This window comes from Syngnathus floridae, chromosome 11 (genome assembly GCF_059516105.1).
Source record: "Syngnathus floridae isolate MCC-2025c chromosome 11, RoL_Sflo_1.0, whole genome shotgun sequence".
NCBI lineage: Eukaryota > Metazoa > Chordata > Actinopteri > Syngnathiformes > Syngnathidae > Syngnathus > Syngnathus floridae.
Window position 1 is genome coordinate 11,321,802 of NC_142423.1, and position 23,751 is coordinate 11,345,552.

The 23,751-nt window shown below is 43.0% G+C and overlaps 1 protein-coding gene and 1 long non-coding RNA gene across 4 annotated transcripts; one reads left to right on the forward strand and one right to left on the reverse strand.

The window, feature by feature from the left end:
* Positions 1-598: 598 nt before the first annotated feature.
* Positions 599-20,323, reverse strand: slc25a26 (solute carrier family 25 member 26). 2 transcript variants are annotated; one of them, XR_015861213.1, is made up of 11 exons: positions 20,156-20,323; positions 19,106-19,262; positions 18,381-18,499; positions 15,094-15,198; positions 14,968-15,015; positions 7,090-7,134; positions 5,169-5,238; positions 4,250-4,314; positions 3,295-3,368; positions 1,264-1,693; positions 599-1,175 (listed from the first exon to the last, which is right to left on the reverse strand). XR_015861213.1 is itself a non-coding variant. In XM_088389110.1 (10 exons), the coding sequence occupies exons 1-10, from the start codon at positions 20,186-20,188 to the stop codon at positions 1,594-1,596; spliced, it is 816 nt and encodes a 271-aa protein (XP_088245236.1). In that variant the 5' UTR covers positions 20,189-20,323; the 3' UTR covers positions 599-1,593. The 2 variants fall into 2 exon arrangements, 1 of the variants encoding a protein (XP_088245236.1); XM_088389110.1 differs by having other exon boundaries at positions 599-1,693.
* Positions 1,241-18,761, forward strand: LOC148391082 (uncharacterized). 2 transcript variants are annotated; one of them, XR_015861215.1, is made up of 9 exons: positions 1,241-2,363; positions 2,442-2,582; positions 3,218-3,297; positions 3,454-3,543; positions 6,539-6,716; positions 7,815-7,932; positions 12,398-12,538; positions 12,701-12,857; positions 18,281-18,761. It is a non-coding gene; the product is annotated as an uncharacterized LOC148391082 (long non-coding RNA). The 2 variants fall into 2 exon arrangements; XR_015861214.1 differs by lacking the exons at positions 6,539-6,716; positions 7,815-7,932; positions 12,398-12,538; positions 12,701-12,857; positions 18,281-18,761 and adding an exon at positions 4,745-4,958 and having other exon boundaries at positions 1,243-2,363.
* Positions 20,324-23,751: the final 3,428 nt, after the last annotated feature.

Sequence of the window (23,751 nt, forward strand, 5' to 3'; positions counted from 1 at the left end):
CTTTCACGTTCAAAAGGAGCTAAAACTTTTCACGCACCTGCACTTAACGAGGGAATCACTCGGACACTCCATTAGGTACACCGCCATTTTTAAGTGTACCTAATAACAGGCCACTTTATTAGGGAAATATCATGGTTCAAGGTCTCAGGTGTCAAGCTCTAGTCCTCGGGGCCGCATTCCAACATGTTGGGCTCCTGCAGAACGTGAAAATGACCAAAATCTTTTCACGCAGGTGTGTTTAACGAGGGTAACTTGGAAACCATATTGGAACGCGGCCCCTCGAGGACTAGAGGTCGACACCCCTGGTTTAAGTGAAAAGTGCCACACCCACCCTCACTTTCTGATTGGCTGGTTGATCTGTGACGTCACAAGGACACTCCATTAGGTACACCGCCATTTTCAGGCGTACCTATTAACTTTATGCATTTTGTACGTGTCAAGAATGTGTATTTGACTATTTGCTCTTTATTTTGGGGGACACCAACACATATTACACAACATAAAACACATATACATATTGTCATATAAAGCAGATAACCAAATGTCAGATTTTTGCTTTCATGCCCAAAAAAATAAAAACAAGGAATAAAACACCAGACAAGTTTTAACATAAATGTTTATTAAAATAAAAATAATAATAAAAGTACATTTCAATCCAGCAATCTAATGTGAAATTGCAGTAGATATATTGGATAACAATATTTAGGCGTGTATATGCATACACGTTATTTAAAAACTACTGTGTTATAAAATAAAGATTACCCAAAAAGAAGCATAATCTCCCCAGTGTTGCATAACGGCGCATCCTTTCATACAATAAAGTTAGTCGTTACTTTGGAGAAAACGAGCAGAAAAGTGGTGTTTCAGTGTGTGGTTCTTTCTTTCCTTGGCAAATTGTTTATCTATATTCTGGCTCATGTTCATTCACTGAATTGTTCACGCAAGGAGCCTCAACACGTTCACTGACCCGTTGATGCACGGTAAGGCAGTTCAGTCAGGAATCACTCACTCACTGACTCGTTCACTCACAGATCCGTACAGTAAGTGAACGAGAATTACAATCACGACTTGTTCGTGAACGGGAAGTTACGTTATTTTTTTCTTCGTTGTTTTACGGCGAGGTGGCACCAGCTTCAATGGGCATTAGCGACACCTACTGGTTGAAGTCATATGAACTGAAAAAAGAACGAATCACTTTCGGAAGTGGTTCGTTCCCTCTCGTTCACTTAAAAAGTCGTTCTTTTGAACGAATCGTTCACTCACGAGCCAACACCAGTCCACGTCATAGGTAGGCAACTCCGGTTTGCATGTTTTCTGTCTCCCTGGTGTAACACCCCTGATTCAAACGATCAGGAATGTTATGAAGCTTCTGCAAACCTCCCTAAATATCTAACAATGTGAATCAAGTGTGTTGCAATACAGAGGCACAAAAAACATGCACAAGCTCTCGAGGACGAGAGTTGCTTACCCGTGTATTAAAGGAAGGCCTTCAGGATGTAACAGTAAGTAACCACCGATTGTGCGTAACACACGATTTTTTGCTGACAACAGTTCTTTGGAATGAGCCGTCAGCTACGTGACGTTCACTGACGCTTACGACAGCAAAGTCCGGCGAGTTTTCTCGTAGGCTCCCAGGAAAATAAAGCCGCCCATGCTGATGAAGGTCATCCTCGGTATGCTGCCTGCAAACAGCCTGCGGACAAAGGCAATTTTAGACGAGGTGCTGCGACTATTAGCCATAAAATGCTACTCCCTGCTCAAGAGAGAGAGGGAAAGAGAGCGAGAGATTCCGAGCGAGATAGACATAGAGATAGATAGCGACATAGAGTTCGAGCTAGATAGCGACATAGATAGCGAGATAGAAGTCGAAATAGATGGCGAGATAGATAGCGACATAGAGCTAGATAGCGAAGTAGAAATTGAATTTGACAGCGACGTAGAAATAGATAGCGAGGACGAGATAGAGGGCGATCTCGAGCTAGATATAGAGATAGAATTAGAGATAAATGTAGAAATAGAGATAGATATAGAGCTAGATATGGAGACAGAGATGGATTTAGATGTAAATATAGACAGATGTAGACAAAGATATAAATATGGATAGAGTGGCTTACAGCTGTTTTATGGATTAGGGTCCAGCCCCCGCCCTCCAATTCATGACCTTACCCTTCCTTTAAGTTTTGTTGGCCAAACGACCCTACAACTCATTTTGACATAACTCGCAGACTGAGATTTCCCCATCCTTTTCCATGAATTGTCTTTACGACAGTCCAAATCTTCAGTCGGGGATTTGAGGAGATGGCAAATTTCACCCATGCATGGTGATGATTTATTGACCTTCACGTAAAATCCAGAGAATGCAGGTAAACAAGCAAAGAGTGTCAGATTTCACTCATTTGTGATGGCTGGTTTTGGCTAATTTCTTGTTTCATCTCATCTAGCATTACGTTTTGTGTCTGGTACGATGCCCACCCGTGGACTTGAGACGTCAGATCTGAGGCCGGAGCTGAAACATTTCCCTCCGCTCCCCCGCGTACCCTGACTCATGTTGACGTCGCAATCGGACCGGCTGCTATGCTCTGGTATTTCCCCACTGTCAGCCAAATCATCTCTCTTGAGGAAAGAGTCTAAAGATAGCTTTATGCTTTTACCCAAGCATAGAAGAACTGGGGGTATTTTCAAAAAGACAAAATCCCCAATCTGCTCGTGTGGGCGTATTTTTGTGCCAAAATGCAAAGAAAGAATTGTCTTTTGAACTTTTCCTTGTGAACTGTGAAAGCTGCCTAGTCGAAGAAGTTGTCAGTTTGGCTGCGTCACGCCGCTCGCTCCCTCCCCGCCTGAGGTCTGCGGGGCACGCTGCACACATGGAAGCGCTTTGGAGCTCGGCTTCACCGCAATTGGGCCCATTAACGTAATTGGCGCTTTAAAGCCTCAGCAATTTGTACAGGCCATGCCCGAGCGCGAGCGGCAGGCCTTTGGCCCCGCGCTACGACGGCACCCCCTTCATTTTCTCATTATGGCTTGGTTTCCCTCAAAAATAAAACCGCCTTTGCAAAACAATTGCTTTTTTTTTTTTTTTTTTCCAACTACAACTACCGTCATCAATACGACACGTCCAAGACATGGCAGAAAAAACTTTTCCGCATCTCCAGCTGTGGTTGTATATATTTGCCTCCCTCCACATTGTCTGTTTTGTCTTGTAACTTTTTTACATGAGGAATGAGGTCATGCCAGAAAAGGAGCCAGGCTAAAGATGTCGTGGAAGGTCTTCAAGCTCAGCCTCTGCACACTCACCCGGTAAGCCCTTGCCGCTTCCACACATCACAAAGCACCAGTGGGATATTGCCGCTCGCCGTGGTTGAGCCGGCCTAGGACAGACAGACAGCGGGAATGAGACACACAATAGAGGTGTGATGAGGGATAAAAAGGTCTGCTTAACTTCCTGCTTTGCAGAAACAAGAGAAAGAAAGAGAGAGTTTAATCTTCAGATGAGCTTCCTTCAGCCACCGTCCACTTGACCCTTTGCTCCTCATGGACAGCCAGGTGAGAACTCCCGACAAACAGCCAGACAAGCAGTTAGAGTCCTGCTCAGCCATTTGCCCAGCCAAACACACACAGACACACACACAAACCTACAGTCTAGTGCTCCTTATTTACACAATAAGGCTTAGCCGGCCGGAGAGTTTTGCATCCATCTCAGTAAGGTAACGCACACCCGCAGAACGAGGGTCAAGTCAGTGCACATGGCAAAGAGACACAAAGTCAGTGTGTGTGTGTGTGTGGCTGACTGAGCATGAAAGCAACAGTGGGAAGCGTCTGCGGCGAATCCTGTCAAGTAGATCTGCTTGAAGGAAAAGGTAGACTCCCATCCACGTGACATGAACGTTTGCGGCCGTGACAAGGGGCACATCGTGTCAATGCGACAGTGTGTCGCGAGAGTTCCCGCGGGGACATTCATGTGTGTTTCTGATGAGAGGATGTCCCATGAGGAGTTAACATGCAGAACCTTCTGGTTCGCCTCTCGGAGACAAGCGGCCTTGAGATGGAAACTCTCTTGACGCGGTCCGCCCCCGCAAACATGTCTGCCCAGCACGGTGCACGGTCCAGATGGGATGACAGATGTGTGTGTTTCTTCAGTGTCCCGGTTCTACCTCATTCCGTTCGCAGCCTGCGAGGCATCACCTGACAGGCTTGTTTAAAAAGGGCCTTGTGTGCGTATGCAAGAGAGAGCAGAGAGACGTTTGCATACCTTGGCGAGCATAATCCTCGTCTTTGCCACGTCAAGAGGATTGGTCACGAGCGCGGCCACCGCACCTACAGCCAAACACAAATATGAGGTCAGAGCCACATTAAAGGCGAACTGTCAAACCGACATACGTTGGGGTAAAATATAAAAGCAGCCATAAACGGTGAAGCGTCGTCATGGCGTTCATCGGGTGATAATATGATCCATCTGGGAGCTCCTCTGTTAGGCTACAAACACACACACATTTTGAATCCATCTGACTCATTCCTCCCTCGAGCAATACTCGCTGACACCTAATCAGGTGATGACCTGAGATGTGTGAGCGTTGTGCGTAGTAGTTGTAGCGGTGGTCGTACTAGTGATGGTGATTGATTCTATTTTATCTTCGTTGGCTTCCCTGCAACTCCTCTGCCTTCCTCGACAATGGCGCACCTGTCAAATGGGAAATGGTTGAAGGCTGTAATGCCACCTCCAAATGTTTTTCTATCTCTTGGACAGGTTTTGTCTGTTCCATGTCATTGCACCCTGACGGACTCATAGTCTGGTGCTCAGGAGGTCGCACAGCTGCAGGGACCCATTCCCCAGAACCGGCTCCTCTCATCTCCCCTGATACTCATCCAGGCTGAGACGAGACCATAAAGTCTGATGTGGTTGCTGTTCATTGGCTGACATTTTCCCTACTGACAAAAAAAAAAAATCCAATTTAATGCTGTTCAGTCTGGAATTGTTTTTTTCTATTCTCCCTTCATTTGTCTCTCCGCCAACCTCTTCAGTGGATTCGCTGTGTGAGTGAGGCTGAGCTTCACCAGCTGAACGAACCCCCCCCCCCCCCACAAGGCTGGTCTACATTGGCCTTTTCACCTTATCCAACCATGGCTCCCCTTCCACCTTTCCCCAAAACAGCACCCATAATCCGTCGCACCTGCAAAAGCTCCGCACAGCGCAGCTTGCCAAGAGTGGAGCGTGTGACCTCGTCGCTGTGACCACTGAGTCTGCAAGAGAGAGCAAAGTCAAAAGAGTTGATGAGAAAGGATAATAAAAGAGGAGAAGAGACGGGAAATGGGAGGAAAGGGGGAGGGCCAAAGAGGGGAGCATTTTGTTGCTTGCTCCGGTCAATGTAGGATAGTAAGAGAAGCAGGAGCGATTGAGGTCATAGTTCCCAGATGCACCCAGAAAGAGAAGGCCTTTGACAGCGGGAGACAAAGACACAATTGTGGCTACCAAAATGCAACTGTCAGAAATCAGGACACACACCGAGATACGCACACACATCGCCTGTGCAAATTAGCCGAACCATTAGCCCCCCCTTAACATTGACGGAATGTTTGACGGTCCCCTTCCCGTGCCCCCTGAGACATGATGTCACCCCAACAAAACGCAAGAAACCGCTTTTAATGTGTCCGGAGCCATGCAATTAAAGGGGGAGACAGGCCGAAGGCGCGGGCCAGGGAACACATTAAAACATTTAATTCTAAAAGAAAAGCCAAGGCGAGACGGGCACGGGTGGATTTGCAGAACACTTGTTATGAATTGTGAGCAATGATAATGGTGGGTGAAGAACCCATTAAACCGAGATGGGACGATCCATCTTTTCGCTGCCACTAAGGGTTACTCGGCTGTAAATATGTTACTGTGTATTAATCACTGGGCACTATTATTGTAAATGATGATACGAAGAGATAGGACAGATGCAATAATAAAAAAGGGGGTATTTTAAATGGCAATAAAAATTGCTCGCATTATTTCTATTTTAAGTAAAAGACAATTTGTAATTTTAGTGTTGAAGCAAAGTCAATGCACAATTTGACTTTGCGGGCCACATATGATGTTGTAATCCAGGGGTCCCCAACCCCCGGTCCGCGGACCGGTACCGGGCTACCAAGCCGCACAAAAAAAAATAAAAATATATTTCTTTTTAATCGACGATCAATTAATTCAGGTCAAGACGCTCGTCCCAGTCACGTGACATATTTCTCCAGTCGACCCCGCAAAGCTAGCAAAAATGAGTAAGAATTTATTTTGAAAAATATTTTTAAAAATTGGCCATTCTCTCCCAATTACATCCGCCGGTTCAGGTCAAGACGCTCGTCTCGGTCACGTGACATGTGTCACCTCAGTCGAGCCAGGTAAGCCTAGCAAAAATGAGCAAGAAAGAGAGATGTTTGGAAAGCTTCTTCGGAAAGGGAAAAAAGCCCAATGAGGAGACGGAAGAAGAAGAGGCTACGACTTCTAAGAAAAGGAAAGCTGCATTTAAAAGAAAGTCCGACTTCAAATCTGGATTTTTCGCCACAGGTGACTGACCTGTCAAGCAAGCCCACTCTGCAGAATATGTGGCTAACGAGGCAATGAAGCCTTCAAAAGTGCTTGGGCACATGGAAACCAATCATCCTGTATTAAAAGACAAACTCTCCGATTACGCCGGCTCGACTCTGAGAAACAAGCTCAGTGCTCCCACCAATTCAACGTCATGGTGAGTTTTATTTTCATGTCGTTTATACTTGCTTTTATGCCAGTCGTACCATTTTATTTCATCGTATTTATATATTTATTATAAATATATTATTTATTTATATAAATGTATTATGTATTTATATAAATGTATTGTGTATTATATAAATGTATTATATATTTATATAAATGTATTATTTATTTCTATAAATGTATTATGTATTTATATAAATGTATTATTTATTTATATAAATGTATTATGTATTTATATAAATATATTATTAATTTATGTAAAGGCCGGTCCGCAAAAATATTTCTGACACGTAACCGGTCCGTGGCGCAAAAAAAAAGGTTGGGGACCACTGTTGTAGACCAACCAAGTATGTATAACGTACCTTTAAATATTCCCAAAGTGGAAACTGCACCAGAGAAAACGGAATCTGAAAAACACAATATTGGAATCGTTAACTTTGATTTCATGCATGGCGGCGGGGAGGGGGGTCAAGGAAGACCAAGTTAAAATAAAGTGACACTGATCTTTGCTGCTGTTAGTGTTTGATCGCAGCAACTAGGGCATCATTCAACCATCTGCGCTTCTCGTTCCGATCTGTTTCATCACACATCTACACAACTGTGTTTATGACATTTCATGAGCTAATTAAACACTTGGTCCAAAGCGAGTTGACCTCATCTAAACAGTCAATCTGGACATAGTCAAACTCAGCACGTATCTCCAACATCTGCTCTCAGAGCGCGGAGAGAGAAATTGCCAAGCGCTTTGCAAATCATTTACAACTAATTGGAGATTTATTTGGACTTGACAAAGTTTGTTGCTGAATTGGGATTTTACAGGCGTAATTAGTTGCTCCTAATAGGGCTGTTTCTGCACGACGAGAGCCAGACTGAAGTGAGTTCAGGAGCAGGTCGCTAACAGTTTAGTGAGTTTACTGAGCTCTGCAAGAACATCTCCACTCAGTAAAACAAATGTCTGTCGAGAGGAAGAGTTAAGAGAGTTTCGTGTGTTTCTTTACACAGCTCATTTCTATCAACTTTGTGACTGCATAGCAAGAACCATAAAATTTGTAGTGTCTGTGGCTGACTGCTCCTCTGTCCTCTCCAGGCAGACAGAAGAAAATCCAGTCCCTCTGTGGAGATGATCTGCAATCTTATTAAATGTAGGTCCAGCCAGGACAATACGAGGAATGAGAGCTCCCCCCCTGTTTTCCAGCTGTGAGCAGGTGAGAGTGTTCTTTTCCAAAGAATAAAAGCACCCCTGTCTTTTATTAGCAGTCCAAAGAGTTTTGCAACATTCCCAAGCCAAGGAGACAGATAGACTTTGGCGATGACATGCCGAAAGTGGAATTTGAATGCAAAATTGTTTTTGATTATATAGCAGCCTTCTAATACAAATTCTGAGATCAATATTAATGATAAGAACGGACAGATGGCTTCTGCAGTGGATTTGAAAAAAATTATCCGCACCATATGCATGCTGGTAAAAGGCTGAAACAACTCCCATAGTCGTCTTTTGTTTGACCGAGATGAACATTTTAAAATTTCAGACCCCACCGATCCGTAACAGACATGGCTCAAATTCTGGACTGGCTCCAAATCCTCCGTACTGGCTTGGCACAGACTACAATCAAAACAGATAATCTCTTAAAGTAGTGCAATTATATGGAGTTGAGTCTATTCTGGCAAAAATCCTGTCAAAATAAGGCTCTGCATCTTGGCTACATAGTGAAAACTTTGTTCCAGGAGCTCAGCGGCATCTGCTCTCAAAGCCCTCAAACATCTGTGTTATCCGGCTGGCCCGCAGGGAGACGATTGCACGGCTGGGAAACAAAACGATTTCCCCGCATACATACCTGCCATATGGCTAGCTTATATATTTTTTTTGCATGCCAATATCATTGCACTTGATTATTTTTCACCTGTTGCGGGCATGAGACGTTCTCGCCGACACATTTTGCGGCTGATGGATTGTGACAGCGCCACTTGCTCTCCCTGTCAAGTTCTATATACTATTCATACGGAGATGTGGACTGCGTCACTCTGCTAATACAACTCCAGCTTGTGTGTTTGTGTGTACAAAGTATCGTCGCCAAATGTATTAGCGGGGACTTTATTAGTATTCCGAGAGGCTTCGGCCTGTCACAGGTCCTTAGGCGCTCGGCGGAGGGCAGAAAAACACATGTCAAAATATATTCCGCATGAGCCTGATTGGAGGACAAGCCAGTTGGCTGCAATTTGACAAACGACTTTTAATAGGTCAGACTGCCGCTTGTGCATACTGATGAGGTTTTGAAAAGAGAGCAAGGCAAGATGATGGATGTTGAGACAGAAACAAGAAGGCAAATGGATGAGTAGCGGCGGCCATGCCAACCGAGAAATGGTATTAGTCTTCTTTCTGCAAATATCTCATCCTCATATTTTTTTTGAAGCGATAAAACTTCTTCTACTAGTTGCTACCTCCTAAAAATAAATCAACATGCTGTTGGCGTATCGTCACAATTGTATCATATTAAACAATCCGACAGTATCGAGCCAAAAAATCATAGAAAGATGTAATCCCCTAAAAATTTGACAGTGACGATGACCAGTCACCTTGTACCTAAGCAAAGAAAGTCAAACCTTGAAAAGAAATCAGGAACAAGTATGTGCTGAGTCTGTTCCACACTTGCCACCAGATGTGGAGCAAATGATTCATGAGCTGGAGAATGCAGCTGGATCCCATGTTAGTACTTGATACCCAATGACCACTGCAAATCCATCTGTCAAAATGTCCCAAAGCCCTTGGATTTGGAATCCACTGCAAGAGTTATGGAGCATTAAGAATTTCAGATGCAATTTATAAAACGAGCGAATAAAATTGGATTGGAAACAATCTCGGGTTGATCAGGAATTAAGATAACGCTTGTGCTGGTGCAGCACATTTAGGTGCATTAAGTCGTTTTCCAATTGCATCACACTCTACTTTTTCCAAAATCGGAGCCCTTATTTTATCCGATCCAAATTTTTCTTCACAGAGGGATAAACTCCATCTGAGAATTCGGACAAAAATGTTTGTAAAGCAACGTATAATGTCATAATGATTGCTAGTGATTAACATGAACTGAGTGTAACAAAATAATCCTTCTCAAATACTGATGGCTATCTACGAAAAATTTATAATACAAATAAAATTTACAATACTCAAATGTGTAGAAACAAGTTGCGTTAGGATGATTTTTGTTTCCTAATAAAAAATCCAGATGGTAGTCGGATGGGGAAGCGATCAGCAGTGGCCATTGTCATAAAGTCAAATGAAAGTGGGTCAAGAGAAGACCACAAGTCCTCATTTATCTGCTAATATGACATGATCGATTCTCTTAAGGAAGGATGAACTGTCAGACAGATCGACATATAACCAAGAAAAATGTTACAATATTTTCAAGTGAATATAAGTTTCAAAAATTGCATAATGTTAAAACATAGTTATCAGTTGTTGAGTGATTGCTGGCTGTAGGTGACATTGATTGGGCTCTTCGATTCGGATTGTGTGTGTAGACAATTTGTGTTTACTTTCATTTTACAGGAGTGTTAGTCTACTTGAATATTGTGTTATCATTTTGAAAGTAAGAGTGGGAGTGAAATCTCGTCAATGAAACATTGAGTAGATGCAGTAACAATAAAAAGGGCGACTTTGGAAATGTAATTAAGCTTCATCGAATAAAAGAACTCAGGTTAGCCACCTCTCACTTTCCAAATTTGTACAGTGTAAGGAGTGTTCACCCTAGACGAGAGCGATTGGCAATCACTCATCTGAGCCTTTCCAGATCCCCTGTGCTGCACAAACTAGATAGAACGTGTCTGACTGCACTTGCTGAAGAATTCCACCTGACAGTTTTGAATGCCAAATGCTCGACTCCATGCGTGTGCGCGTATTTAACAAACCAAACCGGAGAAATTTAAGCAAGGCATCTCCCACAAGCCAATCAAACAACTGTCCCCTGTCGCCTCAAGCTGCTTCATCCTCGCAAATGTCAGTGTGGGTGCAGTTTTCATAACAAATGAGGACATGTTTTGAGGGAAACGAGGAGACAAGGGAGCTAATTAAAGTCGAGTAAAGCATGTTAAGGAATTTGGAAGGCCGCGTGCATGTGGCGATTTGCTAGACAAGATTTTAGACTCACTAAAAGGAAGTCTAAATTGTGGTACAGGAGGTGTTTTTGGTGGATTTGATGCAGGCGGATAGATTTGGTGCTGCATGTGTGTGTGGGGGGGGCAGAGTTAGACTGCGCTTTGTATTGGACTTGTGTGAGTATGAAATTAGGGCCCAGTGTGTGTGTGCGTGCATGAGTGTGAACTCTGAATGTGTCTGAATAAACATGCCTCTTGATTAATGATTCTTCCTTCACAAATAAGTGAGACGAACACATTAATAACATGGCATCACGCCAATGTAGCCTCGGCCAAGACTCAATCAACAGATGTTAGTGTGTAATTGAGACACCGGCGCTCCTAAAACGACAGGTCGAAACTGACTTGACCAGCAGCATGGATAAGAGAGCCGAAGATGAGCGAGGCGATTCGACGGAGATTCAAATCAGCCCGTTGATTTTTCTTGACTTGATCCTTTTAGCACAGCAGACGAGGGGGCAAATTTAAAAAGCAAAGGTGTCTCCATTCCCAACAGTCCAAAACCAGTAAAACCAGTTGCAGGAACAGTTGTTGGCTGTGGTTTTGGTGTTTATCATCTTAAAGATTTATAATATTTTGAATATTAACTGTCCATGCAAAACTGTGCCCCTGAGAATATTTGCATGCAGTTGGGTGGGCTATTTCTCAAAGTTTCCGGCCTTCATAGGAACACTTGTGTTTGTGTCGTTTCTGATTGTACTGTATTGAGAGGACCAAGAAACAATTATACCGTATTATGATTTTAAAGCTAAAACGATAAATATAGTGATAGCTTTATATTTTGCAGACATATGTAGATTTAAAATTGCAACAAAACTACAGATAATTCCCTATAGTCAAAGTCCAACTGAGCCTGTTCCAGGAAAGGGAAATGAATGGCTTTGAACTGCTAACCTTGGCTGGTGTTGAGACAGATAATGCTCCTGCTGCAACTGACACTTAAGATCACTTTCGTGCATTGGACATTAAGCAGTGACATCACAGCGTGCCCCTTGACTTTCAGGCATTTTGTTCCAGATGCTGCTGGGTCGTTAGCGCCCCTGCGACCAAGATGATGGCTGAGGGAGAGGTAGAAAAAAAAAAAAAAGCGAGAGGGGCCGGGCTTCTGTTAGCAGAGGTGGGGACAAAACAGAGGGACACGTTGGGTTGCCAGGGCAGGTGCAGTTTTTCAGGAGGAATAACACAAAGTGCAGGACAACCCTTCATGTACACACCAAACTAAAATCCTAATTTTATTAATAAATTCATTAAAAGTCTTTCCCTAGCCTTGTGTTGTAAAAAAAACAAAAAACAATCTCTTTAGTCAAATGCTCCACTGCAGTACGTTGTATTAGGTTACTTGTCTGCTAAACTCAAGTAGAACAGGCATACTTTTCAAGCGTTATTTTTGCTGTCGAGGGAATTTTGGATCACCTTCAATCTGCTCGGCTGGCACTAAATTCCAAACGATAAGGGCATATTCCTCAAACTCATTTCCTTTGACATGACATCCAATCCACTCTCGTTTCACTTTCCTCCTAGCCTCCACCTACCACAACTCGACACGATTAAAACCACATGCCAGAGGTTTTTCTGGATGGATTGACGCAAGCAAAGTTGCGGGAAGAAAATCAAGCCACACTTAATGAAAACATGGCCTCAATGTTCATGTCATGTGGACAGGTGGGTGGCAAAAACAACCACAAGTGACCCTCCGCATCAGAAAATGCCAGCTCCTACAACGTGGTAGCAACTCTGAAGACACAGACACCTGCTTTACAAATAATATCCAGAAATGATGAATTGAGCTTGACATAAGTGTGTCTGTATGTGTGTGATCCATAGGCCTCAGGGGCAAAGCCTTCAAATGCCTTATCCAGAAGAGTCATGGGCTCTTCCAGAGTCAAGTCGGCACCATGCAGAGCACACATGTGCAGGCCTGACAGCGCAGCAGCAGATCTCTGTGCATCTGCCAGCAAAAGCAGCCTGACACTGAAAACTGGTAAACTCTTTTTACTTTTTCCCGATGAGTCTCATCTAATGACGTATCTCAATGTGTGTGGACGTGGGAGAATGGCAGATGCATCTTTAGCGTCAGACAACCACATTTGGTCAGGTCACGTCAAGGGCCTTATCACCCAAAAGTCAACAAGTCATTTAAGGCTTCTCTCAAAGAGCAAATACTAGATGAGGCAACACAGTAGCTAATCTGAATTGTCTTGCTGCGTCTAATAACTTGAATAGTGTGCAGTGAGTGCGCTCAATAGTCAATCAACTGGGGCTCAAGGTGCCTCAGACTGTCACTTTCACTTACGGCCACCGTCATTATACCCACGAAACCGATAAAATATCTAATAGCTCATCTCCGACTCATTACGCCGTTTCAAATTGGTGCAGTTTACATCAAATTGAACGTCACCTTACAGAGCTTTAGATGGAACGCTGACGGCGTGGAGTCAGTGTAGTGGCTGATATTCCAAACTCAAGTGTGATGAGGTGATGGAGCGATAAGAGGGGGGGAAGTGGAGCCAAGAGAAAATCTGATCTCCACTTTCGGCAAGAATGAGATTAGCCTGCCACCTTGTGGTACAACAAGGCCATGCAAAACATTTTGTTTTGTTTTTAGCAGTACTATCCCAAAAACAAGTCAATCAATTTTCATAAAAGTCTGTGGTTGTCTCTTGTTTAGGGTTAGGGTTTGTGTTAGGCTTAGGCTTGCTTTTGCTGTGCTGAGGCTTAGGGTTAGGCTTGCTCTTGCTGTGGTTAGGGTTAGGGTTAGGGTTTGTGTTAGGCTTAGGCTTGCTTTTGCTGTGCTGAGGCTTAGGGTTAGGCTTGCTCTTGCTGTGGTTAGGGTTAGGGTTTGTGTTAGGCTTAGGCTTGCTTTTGCTGTGCTGAGGCTTAGGGTTAGGCTTGCTCTTGCTGTGCTTAGGGTTAAGGTTAGGGTTTGTGTTAGGCTTAGGCTTGCTTTTGCTGTGCTGAGGCTTAGGGTTAGGCTTGCTCTTGCTGTGCTTAGGGTTAGGGTTTGTGTTAGGCTTAGGCTTGCTTTTGCTGTGCTGAGGCTTAGGGTTAGGCTTGCTCTTTTTTTTGTGGTTACAAACTCAACCCAGATGTGACAATTTGCCAAAAATGACATATTATGGATTTACGGCTTTTCAACTGTCTTGTATACAAGCAGTTGTTTCTTTTGAACAACCGCATAAATCACAGTCATGCGTCTATTTCTGATAAAGTGCCTGAGAGCGAGATGCTCTGCATAATTGACACGATAACAAACAATCCCATCCCCATCCTCGTGCTCGACCCGCTTGCATCGCCCCCTAATGTGCTATCATGCCCATCAGGAATGTCTTCTGAAGGCTATGAAATGGATACACAGCACAGGTAGGACCCCAATTAGTCGGCGGGCCAGAGAGGAGAGCGGCACGCCACAGCTCATAAACAAACTTATCTTGACAGAGTCGCTTGGCCAAAGCAGGGAGATAGGCGGCTTGTGAAGGGGGCAAAGAGAAAACGGATTACCTTCCCGACAAGCGTCAAAGCCAATCACGGCACGGGATCCTTTGCTGTTGCCGCGCCACGTATCCCCGCTGCCAACGCCGCGATTCATCTGCCCGTGTTAGTATGCACGCAGGTCGTGCGGCGGGCTACAAATGTATTCATTTATTCTGAGTCCCTGCGAGAAATCACAGTGTCTTGTTGTCCTTTTCTCCCCCCCCAGCTGTCCAGATGGAATTTGCGTGAATAACATCAGTTTAGTGAGGCAGAAAATAAGTACAGGCTCGCACGGCGGAGGGGACGAGATTACGCCCTCTCCCACCTCCACACACCCAAAAACAAAAAAAACAAACAAACAAACAAAAGAAGACAGAAGTGTCACCTTCATATACTTCTGTGTGTCTCTGAACCTTCCCGTATTTGCTCCCAGAGTAGAAATCAACTTTGATATTTGACTATCGTTTTTAGACTCAAGAAAATCAAACAACTACGGTTGTCAGATGAAATTATTTTTCATTGTTTTGCTGTTATGATGCAAAGTACTTCATAAAAAGAGTCCTTAGTTTGATAAACATTGGTACTAAACATAACGAATGAGAAAAGAGACTTAATCGTACCTCTCTGAGGACTGTACTGCTAAAGCCTCTGTACAAGCCTCGGACACCCTGACAGGAAAGAATACAAATGTGACAACACTGAATGGCTGACAAAAAAAAAAAAAAGAGGTGCCTCTATCGTTGTACCTCTTCCTTGAGTACGACCACAAGCATTTGGTATGTGCTCAATGACTTCGACACTTGCGTCCTTTGCTTAACCACCTCTGCGGGCACTCGGATCAGACACGCCACCTACAAGATAGGAGAAAAAGAAATTTTAGGGAAACTTTCCCCACTGTGCTCCAGTCAAAGGAGAAGTTACAACTTCTTTACTGCCATAGTTCAAACAATTAACATGGGAGAACAAACAGCAGACATGTCACCTGAATGCCAGGTCAAAAGGTCACCAGGCGTACTGTGTCTGTATCCAAGCTTGCGCTGCCATCAAAATTGGAACACCCACGAAGACGTTACCCTCGGTTCCAACACATCGACCATATGTCGAAAGCAAAAGCTAGACGTGACTATTCCAGCTTCACGAGTCCCATCTCCCCAAAAGGGCTGGCAAAGCTGCCCACCTGGCGACTCGACTTAACCCATCGGTGGCTCCAGCTAGTCCAACAGATGTCAGAGTGCCACTGTCACTCTCGCCACTACACAGAGGAAAGCGTGAGCGAGCAGTTGCAATAAAAAAAGAATTGTGACTCTTCTCACTTCCTTATTTAGCTTCAAGCTCGAACAAAAGTTTGAGGAGATGTCCCCCCCACATTTGCAATCCCTACAGCTGTTAGAGGACTCCAGTCACAGACAAAAGGGTGACTTGGGAACAAGTCTGTGATTATAGGGAAGACGTGACATGATGAGAGTGCAAGCACAATCAACAGCTAAAGCGTGACAAGTGGCTCAAATCGAAATGTAATTCATTTATTGTTTGCTGAGTGCGTCTTTGGATACCATCATGGGAACTTGACTTTAGTGGCAGACTCCCAATCTCTGGTCAGTTGTTGAGTAATTTTAAGCATGGAGCAATAGCACCACCAAGTGGTTAAATACCCACATGCCAGCCCTTATTATGTCAGCCGCGGTCATCTTTATTTTACCCCAAGTAACCGTTTATAATACAGTGCATGACATGTTTTTCCTAAAACGATCTTTCAAAGAATCAAAGTAAGGAGGCTTAATAGAAATAAAGTGTCCCTGACAAGTCATTGCTGATTAAATTGGACTGCAGTTGAGATATCTTTTCTTCTCCTGTCACTGCAAAGGTGAATTCAGAAATTGGATCGATCAATTCAAACAGATTAGGGACACTTTTCATTTGGAAATTGTTTGGGTAGATTATGTAATATACTAAAACCAATCTTAGATCAGTGAAAACGAATGTTAACGTGACAGGCAAACTGCTGCAACAAATGGGAAATTATCAAAACTTTTCCCTCTGTCTGCAAATATGATTAGGATATAAAATTATGCATATTCAATTAAATACAAACAATACATGACAGTTTATGTATATTCAATTAAATACAAACAAGGCAGAATAAACATGTGGAACTTATTTGCGTGAAAACTTAACTAGTTTTCTGCCGTTTAAAAAAATTCATTTGGGCATTATGATGATCTCTCTGAACCTCATCCATTAAAACCTTAAAAGATGAAGTAATGGGGAAAAAAAAGATGGGTGGAGAGGCTGGAGTAAAACAGGTCATGCAGAAAAAAGCAAGTTATGAGGACACGGGATGTCTCCCAACTTTGAAACAACAGCCAATAAATCAACAGAGCGCAGCGCTGCGCTTCGAGGCAGGCATGGATTATTTCTCAGTGCCAACTTCAAGTAGCTGCCAGTTTTACCATCTTTGACTCCCCACTAGATTTTCCCGTACACCCTCCCACGGATGTGAGGTAAGAGAAAGGGTACGGCGGGGCGGGTAGAGCGGCGAAAGAAGGCTGCTGCCGCCCGCCTTTGACAAATGAGCTTTCACACCAGACGTCGAGCGAATGGGAATGAAGATAAATCTGATCTAATGGCTGGATAACAGCCTGCTCGAGCCTGACAGCCACCATCATCTTACACATTCTTTATGGGAGCGTCACCAAGATGCTGCAGCTTGGGTGGTGTGTGTGCAGGTGTGTCGCAATGACTTTTGTTTACATGTCAGCCCTTCCTTCACACAGCCTAATATGGAAATAATTATTACAGTTATGACAAAGATTTCAGACATTAAAGAATTTTGAACGTAATGGTAACCAATTACTTGCTCAAGCCATAAATGAGCAAACAAATGCTCCATTAGATAGTAGTAGAACGTACAATCAACTTGTGTCGCCACCTATTGACAACAAAATAAAAAAATATTTACATAGTATGTCATTTGAATTATATTATAAAAACAAAACGTATTTAACTTACTGTAAAAATAGAACACTAAAACTAATATAAGATTTATCCAGCAGTGTGCTTTAAATATTTTGAATTTAGATTTCAGGATGCATTACTTACTCAAAGAAACTTTAGTCAAACAAAACGGATCATTTGCCTCACACTAAGTTGCTCCACTAACATTTTAATGACTGCTTTCATCACATCCACACCAGCCCAAGCTCACAACAGACCAATAATGAAGACTCAAGAGACAATATGTGCTTGCGATTGCATCATCGCGCCAACATTTAGACCTCGGATACGACTTAGCGCTAAGGTAGCCTTTTCGCGGCCAAGCCCGAAGATTACTCTTTTGAAGCGCACGCATGCGGAAAGCCGACTCAAGCGGGCTACTGAAACTGCTCTGCTCCACATTTCCATCTTTGATGTGCTCAAATCCAGAACAGCGGGAAATGGGTGAACGCTAGTAACAAACTCGGCCTCACCTTTCACACTTATCTGGCTTTAGCCACGAACAAAGAGTTGAAACCAAGTGCAATTTTTTTTTTTAGGGGATCATCCACTCCTGCAGTGATGTCTCTGTTATAATGATCGTTGCGACTGAATTTGCACTAATGTGAAAGTCGACGGCGCGAGACTCCGCAGGGACGCAGACCCGCGGGGAATATAAGCCAGTTTCATAAACATGCAAAACTTGGGGAAATTACATCCATCGAAAAGCCATGAATACAGAAAGCCTCGTGGCGTGGGATCGCAGGGGGGCATCCCCTTTTTCTGTACCCCCTATCCCTCTACTTCTATGCTTTATGCCAATATGAATACCCGTGGCCCACTGAGCATGACTGTGAGAGTATAGGTAGAGGAAATTACACTGCTCTTAGCTTTCAGTCACTGGAGAAACCGGGGCCAGCATGGTGAATTAACTAATGAGATCGTTTTTTTTTTATCCAGCAGGGGAAGTAAATACGGGGATGGCCCGAGAAAGAGCCACCCAGCTGGACCTCGAAGGCAGAGAGGAACGAACTGCATGGACAAATACAGCAGCGCTTACCGTCTCACCCAGGGAGGCCGCCAGCATGTGAGTGACTGAAGCCACCGATGGGTCTTTTAGCATTCCGCTGGAACCAAGGAAGGACTTTGTGTAGTCGTAGGTGACAAAAAAGGCAGCGGCTGAAAGCAAGCAAAGCGGCCAAGTGGTTAAACCTAATATTATTTAATTTGCCTCTCTAGCAGTGACTGAGCTCACCGGTGGTTGTGTGGGTTGCATTTGCAAAATCACAAAACACAGGAACTGCTAGCGGCTATGTTCAGTTAGTTGTATACAGCATCAGGGAATCCTTTTTTGTTTCATATTTAAAATTCCAGAATTTTTTTTCTTTCAATATTTCTATTACTTTGAGGTATTTAGGGGTTTTCAATGCATTTCAATGGGCGTGTCAATTGCATTAGCTAGCTATGAGATAGCAAAAATCCAATTCCTATTGACTCTACTGTTTATCCTTTTATTTTGTGGCTGAGGTATTCACTCTCGTTTTTTTCCCCAACCTCCGTGGATAATAACAGAATGCTAAAAAGACGACTTCACTTAATGACCAGAGGTGGCAAATCAACCACTCGACCGGCAGGTAAACAAGCTCATTTACCTCCTGTTTTAAGTACATGCACCTTTGGCTAAAGCCAAACTTTGGTTTTTACTTTCAGCACCTGGATTTGCCGCCTCCTGCATAAGACAACAGAACAACACAGTGCTCGCTGCAATCACCATCACAGTCTTACCACTCGGAAATGAGCCGAGAGCAGCAGATGGGACCCCTGCATAGATGCCCCTGAAGCCCCCGGCCCTGTAGAAGCCTTGCTGGCTCTGCAGTCTGGTCTTAATGGTGTCCAGTGGGAAAAGGGTGAGGTCCACACACATGCCAGCACACCCTCCAGCCTGGGGAACATAATAAGCACTGTTAAAGCTATAGTGCCTTTTCTATTTTTTATTTATTTAATTTTTTTTTTGCTTAAACAGTTTGCTTGTACGGAGCATCATAAATTTTACCTGTCTCTTCCTCTTCTAATATAAAACACAAAAACTAATAAACAATCTAAGCATGTAAATGTTGTAATACAATGATAATAACTTAAAGACAAACTGCTGTGTTGTGTCTAGAGTTGAGATGTAATACTTTTATTTTATTTTAGCAAGATATGCTTCACCTTGCAACAGGAGGAAAATTTATCACTAACACCGCAAAAATCCTATGAAGATAAAAAAATGATTAAAAAAAAGTTGTTAGTCTGATGACCTGTTAAATAGAGTGTGCAAAAACCGCACTTGCCGTGCAGGGCCGCAGGGTGAGGAGTGTCTTGTTATAATTAGACAGGATCACACCCTCAAAACCCACTTGAAAAATAAACACCTTGATAAGTATTTTTAAAATTCACAATATGTTGCTTTAAGTAACTGATATTTGAGACAAAACACAAAAAGTGCTAACATGGTAATAATAATAATAATAATAATAATAATAATAAGTGCAGTATAAATATTCATTAATTTATTCATCTTCCAAACCACTTATCTCCATTATCTCCATAGTAAGTGTGGCGGACGTGCGCCACCGAGCCGCCCTGTTGTTGTGATAAAAATAATCCCTAAAATGTTCTTTCAATCATAATTGATACAGTTCCTTGAGAGAGATACAGAGCCTGTCGATATGCATGGAAATTAAACCGCTGTAAAATAATTTCTGTCTTCTTCCGGTCATTGAAACTTCCAGTCTCCACTAAGACTCGTTCATTTCAATACTGTAAAAATAAAAAGTACAGTGCAATTCATACCACGAGGGACGCGATGAATTCTCGGCTCTCCATGATACGCTTTCAATGCTTCCGATCGCTCGCCTGACAGGTGCCACTAAACTATGCTTGTGTTTGGCAGGGGACGAATGAAAAACACGCCCGTTCAGGGCGCCGCCATGTTGACTTCCGTGTTGTGGTGACGTCACAGTCACATGACACCAACAACAACGACAGGAGGTCAGTCTCCCCGGATGCAGTACATTCAAGGACCAGTAAGTGTATTTTGAATCCAAGTGTTTATTTTATAATCTTGTAAAATATTCATTTTAAATCATCTAGATGAGCATTATATTTTTGATCGTTACATTATGCAAAATCTTGGGATAAAATATAACGAGTGTATGTTTGCATTCACGTTGAATTTTAACTATACATAAGAATAGTTGCAACATTGTTATCCTACAAGTTTATCAGGATCCACTTGTTCTTGTTTGTGTCTGCATAATTTGTACCTTTCTCTTGCCAATTAGCGGACGTTACTTTTTAATATATACTTACGCACTACATTGTTTTCAATGAGAGGGCAGCTGTGTTGCTTTGTAAGTAACCTTGGCAATTGTTTTCAATGAGAGGTCTGTGTCTCAATTGGTTGGTTGCCTTGTCAAGAAATTGAGATTAACCGTGTCCTCTTTGTGGTCTGATAGCGTGACTCATGAAGGGGCTCTGAGCTGCTTTAAATTGTACCCCAGATTAATGATTAAATAATACTGAGTCCTTGACCAAATAAAAAAATAATAATGTGCTTATATGACTTACTTTAGCTCACTTTTTTTTTTTTTTACCAGTCCAGAAATTCAGGTTTCACATATATTTGTGATGCTGTGGCGTAAATGTTTTGTTTTCCAGTGACATACCAACTCGGTTATTTATGGGCTACTGTCAGTCAGGTAGTGTCTCCTATTAGAGAGGAGCAGGCAAGGGGCCGCCACCTTCTTGTTCAGCCCGGACCCAATGATGTCTGGGATGAGTGCGCCCAGTTTGAAACGCTGTGCCCATCATCTATCTTGTTGAAGCGGGTCTCGGAGGGATCCCTTCGAATGTGAGCCTCAGCTGGACTTGGACTTGGATGCTGTCTCATTCTCCTGATGTATATTAAGCCCGAGGAAGGCTAGACAGCTTCACTTACGTTCTCCTTCTCACCTTTTTGTTTTTATAAAGCAGTGAGTGGGACCTGGTTGGTGTATGGATTAGTTTAGACTTTCTATCCTCAATTATTATTCATTATTATACCAAGTCATAGAATTTGAGAGTGCTTAATAAATAATTAATTGGTTCTACATAGTTTGATTGGTTAATATTTTTTGTAGTTTCTAGATAGGATAAGTATTTGTTTTAGTGCTGTGTTTCCCCTTATATCCACACAATTAGTCAGGTATGGCAATAATAGAGTGGATTATGTTTATTGTCGTGTCATAGTTGAAGATCAGCTCACACTTGAGGACCAATAGAGGTCATCTGGAATGGTCATTGACTTTCAGCTGCAACTGTAACTCTAAAATTGAATTCAAAGGCTGTCTGCCCAATAGAAGGTGTGTTGTGTTACCCTGTGTAAGGTTAATAAGAAGCACTCGGAATTTGTGCAGATTTGCGAAGAGCACCATTGATCTCGACCCAGTCAGAGTATGATCTCTGAGATGAAAAGGGATGAATGAGAGGGGAACTGATTCACTGTCAGCCACAAGTCAGCAAAGGGCAATTCTAGCCCGCAGGCCATCTTTGAAAAACTGAAGGGTAAAGCATGTAGGATTAAGCCACAACGTGGGGAGGGAGAAACCCAAGCAGCCAAAAACTCAAAGCGTCATTGTGGTAACAGAGCGCGGGTTAACAGTTTGCTTCTTCTTTTTTTATTTTTGGCAAACATGGCAGTGTCTGTGAGGATAAACTCTTGAGTCAAAAGTTTAAAAGACTTGCACAGGTGAGAGAGTGCATATAGTGGTCTTTTATTTTCTATGGGAAGAAAAATGATATACCCATGACTAAATACGACGTGCTTGGCCGAAATATATTGTGCCGTTGTGGGAGCTGAAAATGCTCACACACTAACATAGCAAGACTTGAAATCTTTCTCGTTGAGTCTCGAGTTTCTGAAGAAATGCCTGTGAATTATATATTAAAATTAGATCAATTTTTTTATCTTCTTTACATATACCAGCGAGCACCATCTGCGATGACAGTTCAGAAAAGCGCACATCTTGATTCTGACAAAGTGATATTATTCATGAGAGAGTGCGGGCGAGCCGTGTGGCCAACTAAACTGTTACTCATTAGGCAGTCTTAACATTTGCATCATTAGGCCAGCACAACAGCAGGAGTGGTCAGAGATGCAGCGAAGCGCCTTTCAAATAAAATCTTTTGTTTTTTTGCCTTCAGGATGATGCGCTACAAGGCTTCCTGACAAGGAGCGAGACCAGAAGGGAGCAGCGAGAAGATTCTCAAACGGAAGAGAGCGGAAGGTGACAGCGAGAATGGGGTAAAGGAGAAGAGAAAGGTTAGAAAGAAAGATGAGAATAAAACAACATTCATTATAAATTCACTGAATCGACAAGATGTCACACCGCCGTGCTTGTCCGCGGAGCACACAAACCCCCGACACGGAACAACTGTGCCTCCATAACGCCACCCAAAACTTGAATTATTCACCTTTGCTTGCATTTAACCTCTATAGTATATGAGCGACCTATAAAACCTAGCTAACATCCTGTCATAATCCTGTCTTCCCATTCTTTTTTTTCACCCCCCCCCAAAGAATTTAACTGCTAGGCCATCAGTGAAATATGAGCTGCCTGTAGCATATTGATCCTACGCTGCAAAGATGGATTGATCACAGACAAGACAAAGCAATGGTGACGCATTCTTGTTCTGCTGCAGAAGCGGCGCCAGTGGCTCGGGTGCTTGTTATTGATTCCTGAGATGAATTCGGCTGTGATGCAAACACTTGGATTTGGTGCTCTGTGCTATTGCGTTTTCACATCAACCAGGTGAGCTTAGGGAAGGCCTGTCACCCACACCTTTGTCTTCCCATCCATCTAGTCTCTGCGCCACTTTTTAGGGTCGCGAGTGTGCCCGGGGCCTATCTCAGCTGGCTTCGGGCAAGAAGCATGGTACACTTGGTCGTCAGCCAGTCGTAGACCTTTGACTAGCAATATGGATTTTAACGGCCTGGAAATTATTTGTATGTATAATTAAACACGGTTTGTGTTTATCAAATTAGAATTGTGCCCAACCAATTGTCACACCTTTGTCTTCAACAAGGATTAAAAACTCAACTGTCACATGGGACAGCCTGCAAAAAACAAAATTCTCCATAGCCACATTTATTGCGTTTGGACTACACAACCATCACACGCAAAGAAAGCAAGACAAAAGCGACACATCCACTAAACATTCACATATTTATGAATGAAATACACAAATGTGTTTTTTGATAGAATGTTGTGATGATAGGATGAGGAAAAAAAAGCACAAAAGTTTTATGGTCCCCCAGGACATCACTGAGCAAAAACTTAGTCTGTGGCACACCATGTCTAATTTTTGTTACGAGATCAGTGAACAAGTAGTTTCATCTTTGCGGCCAG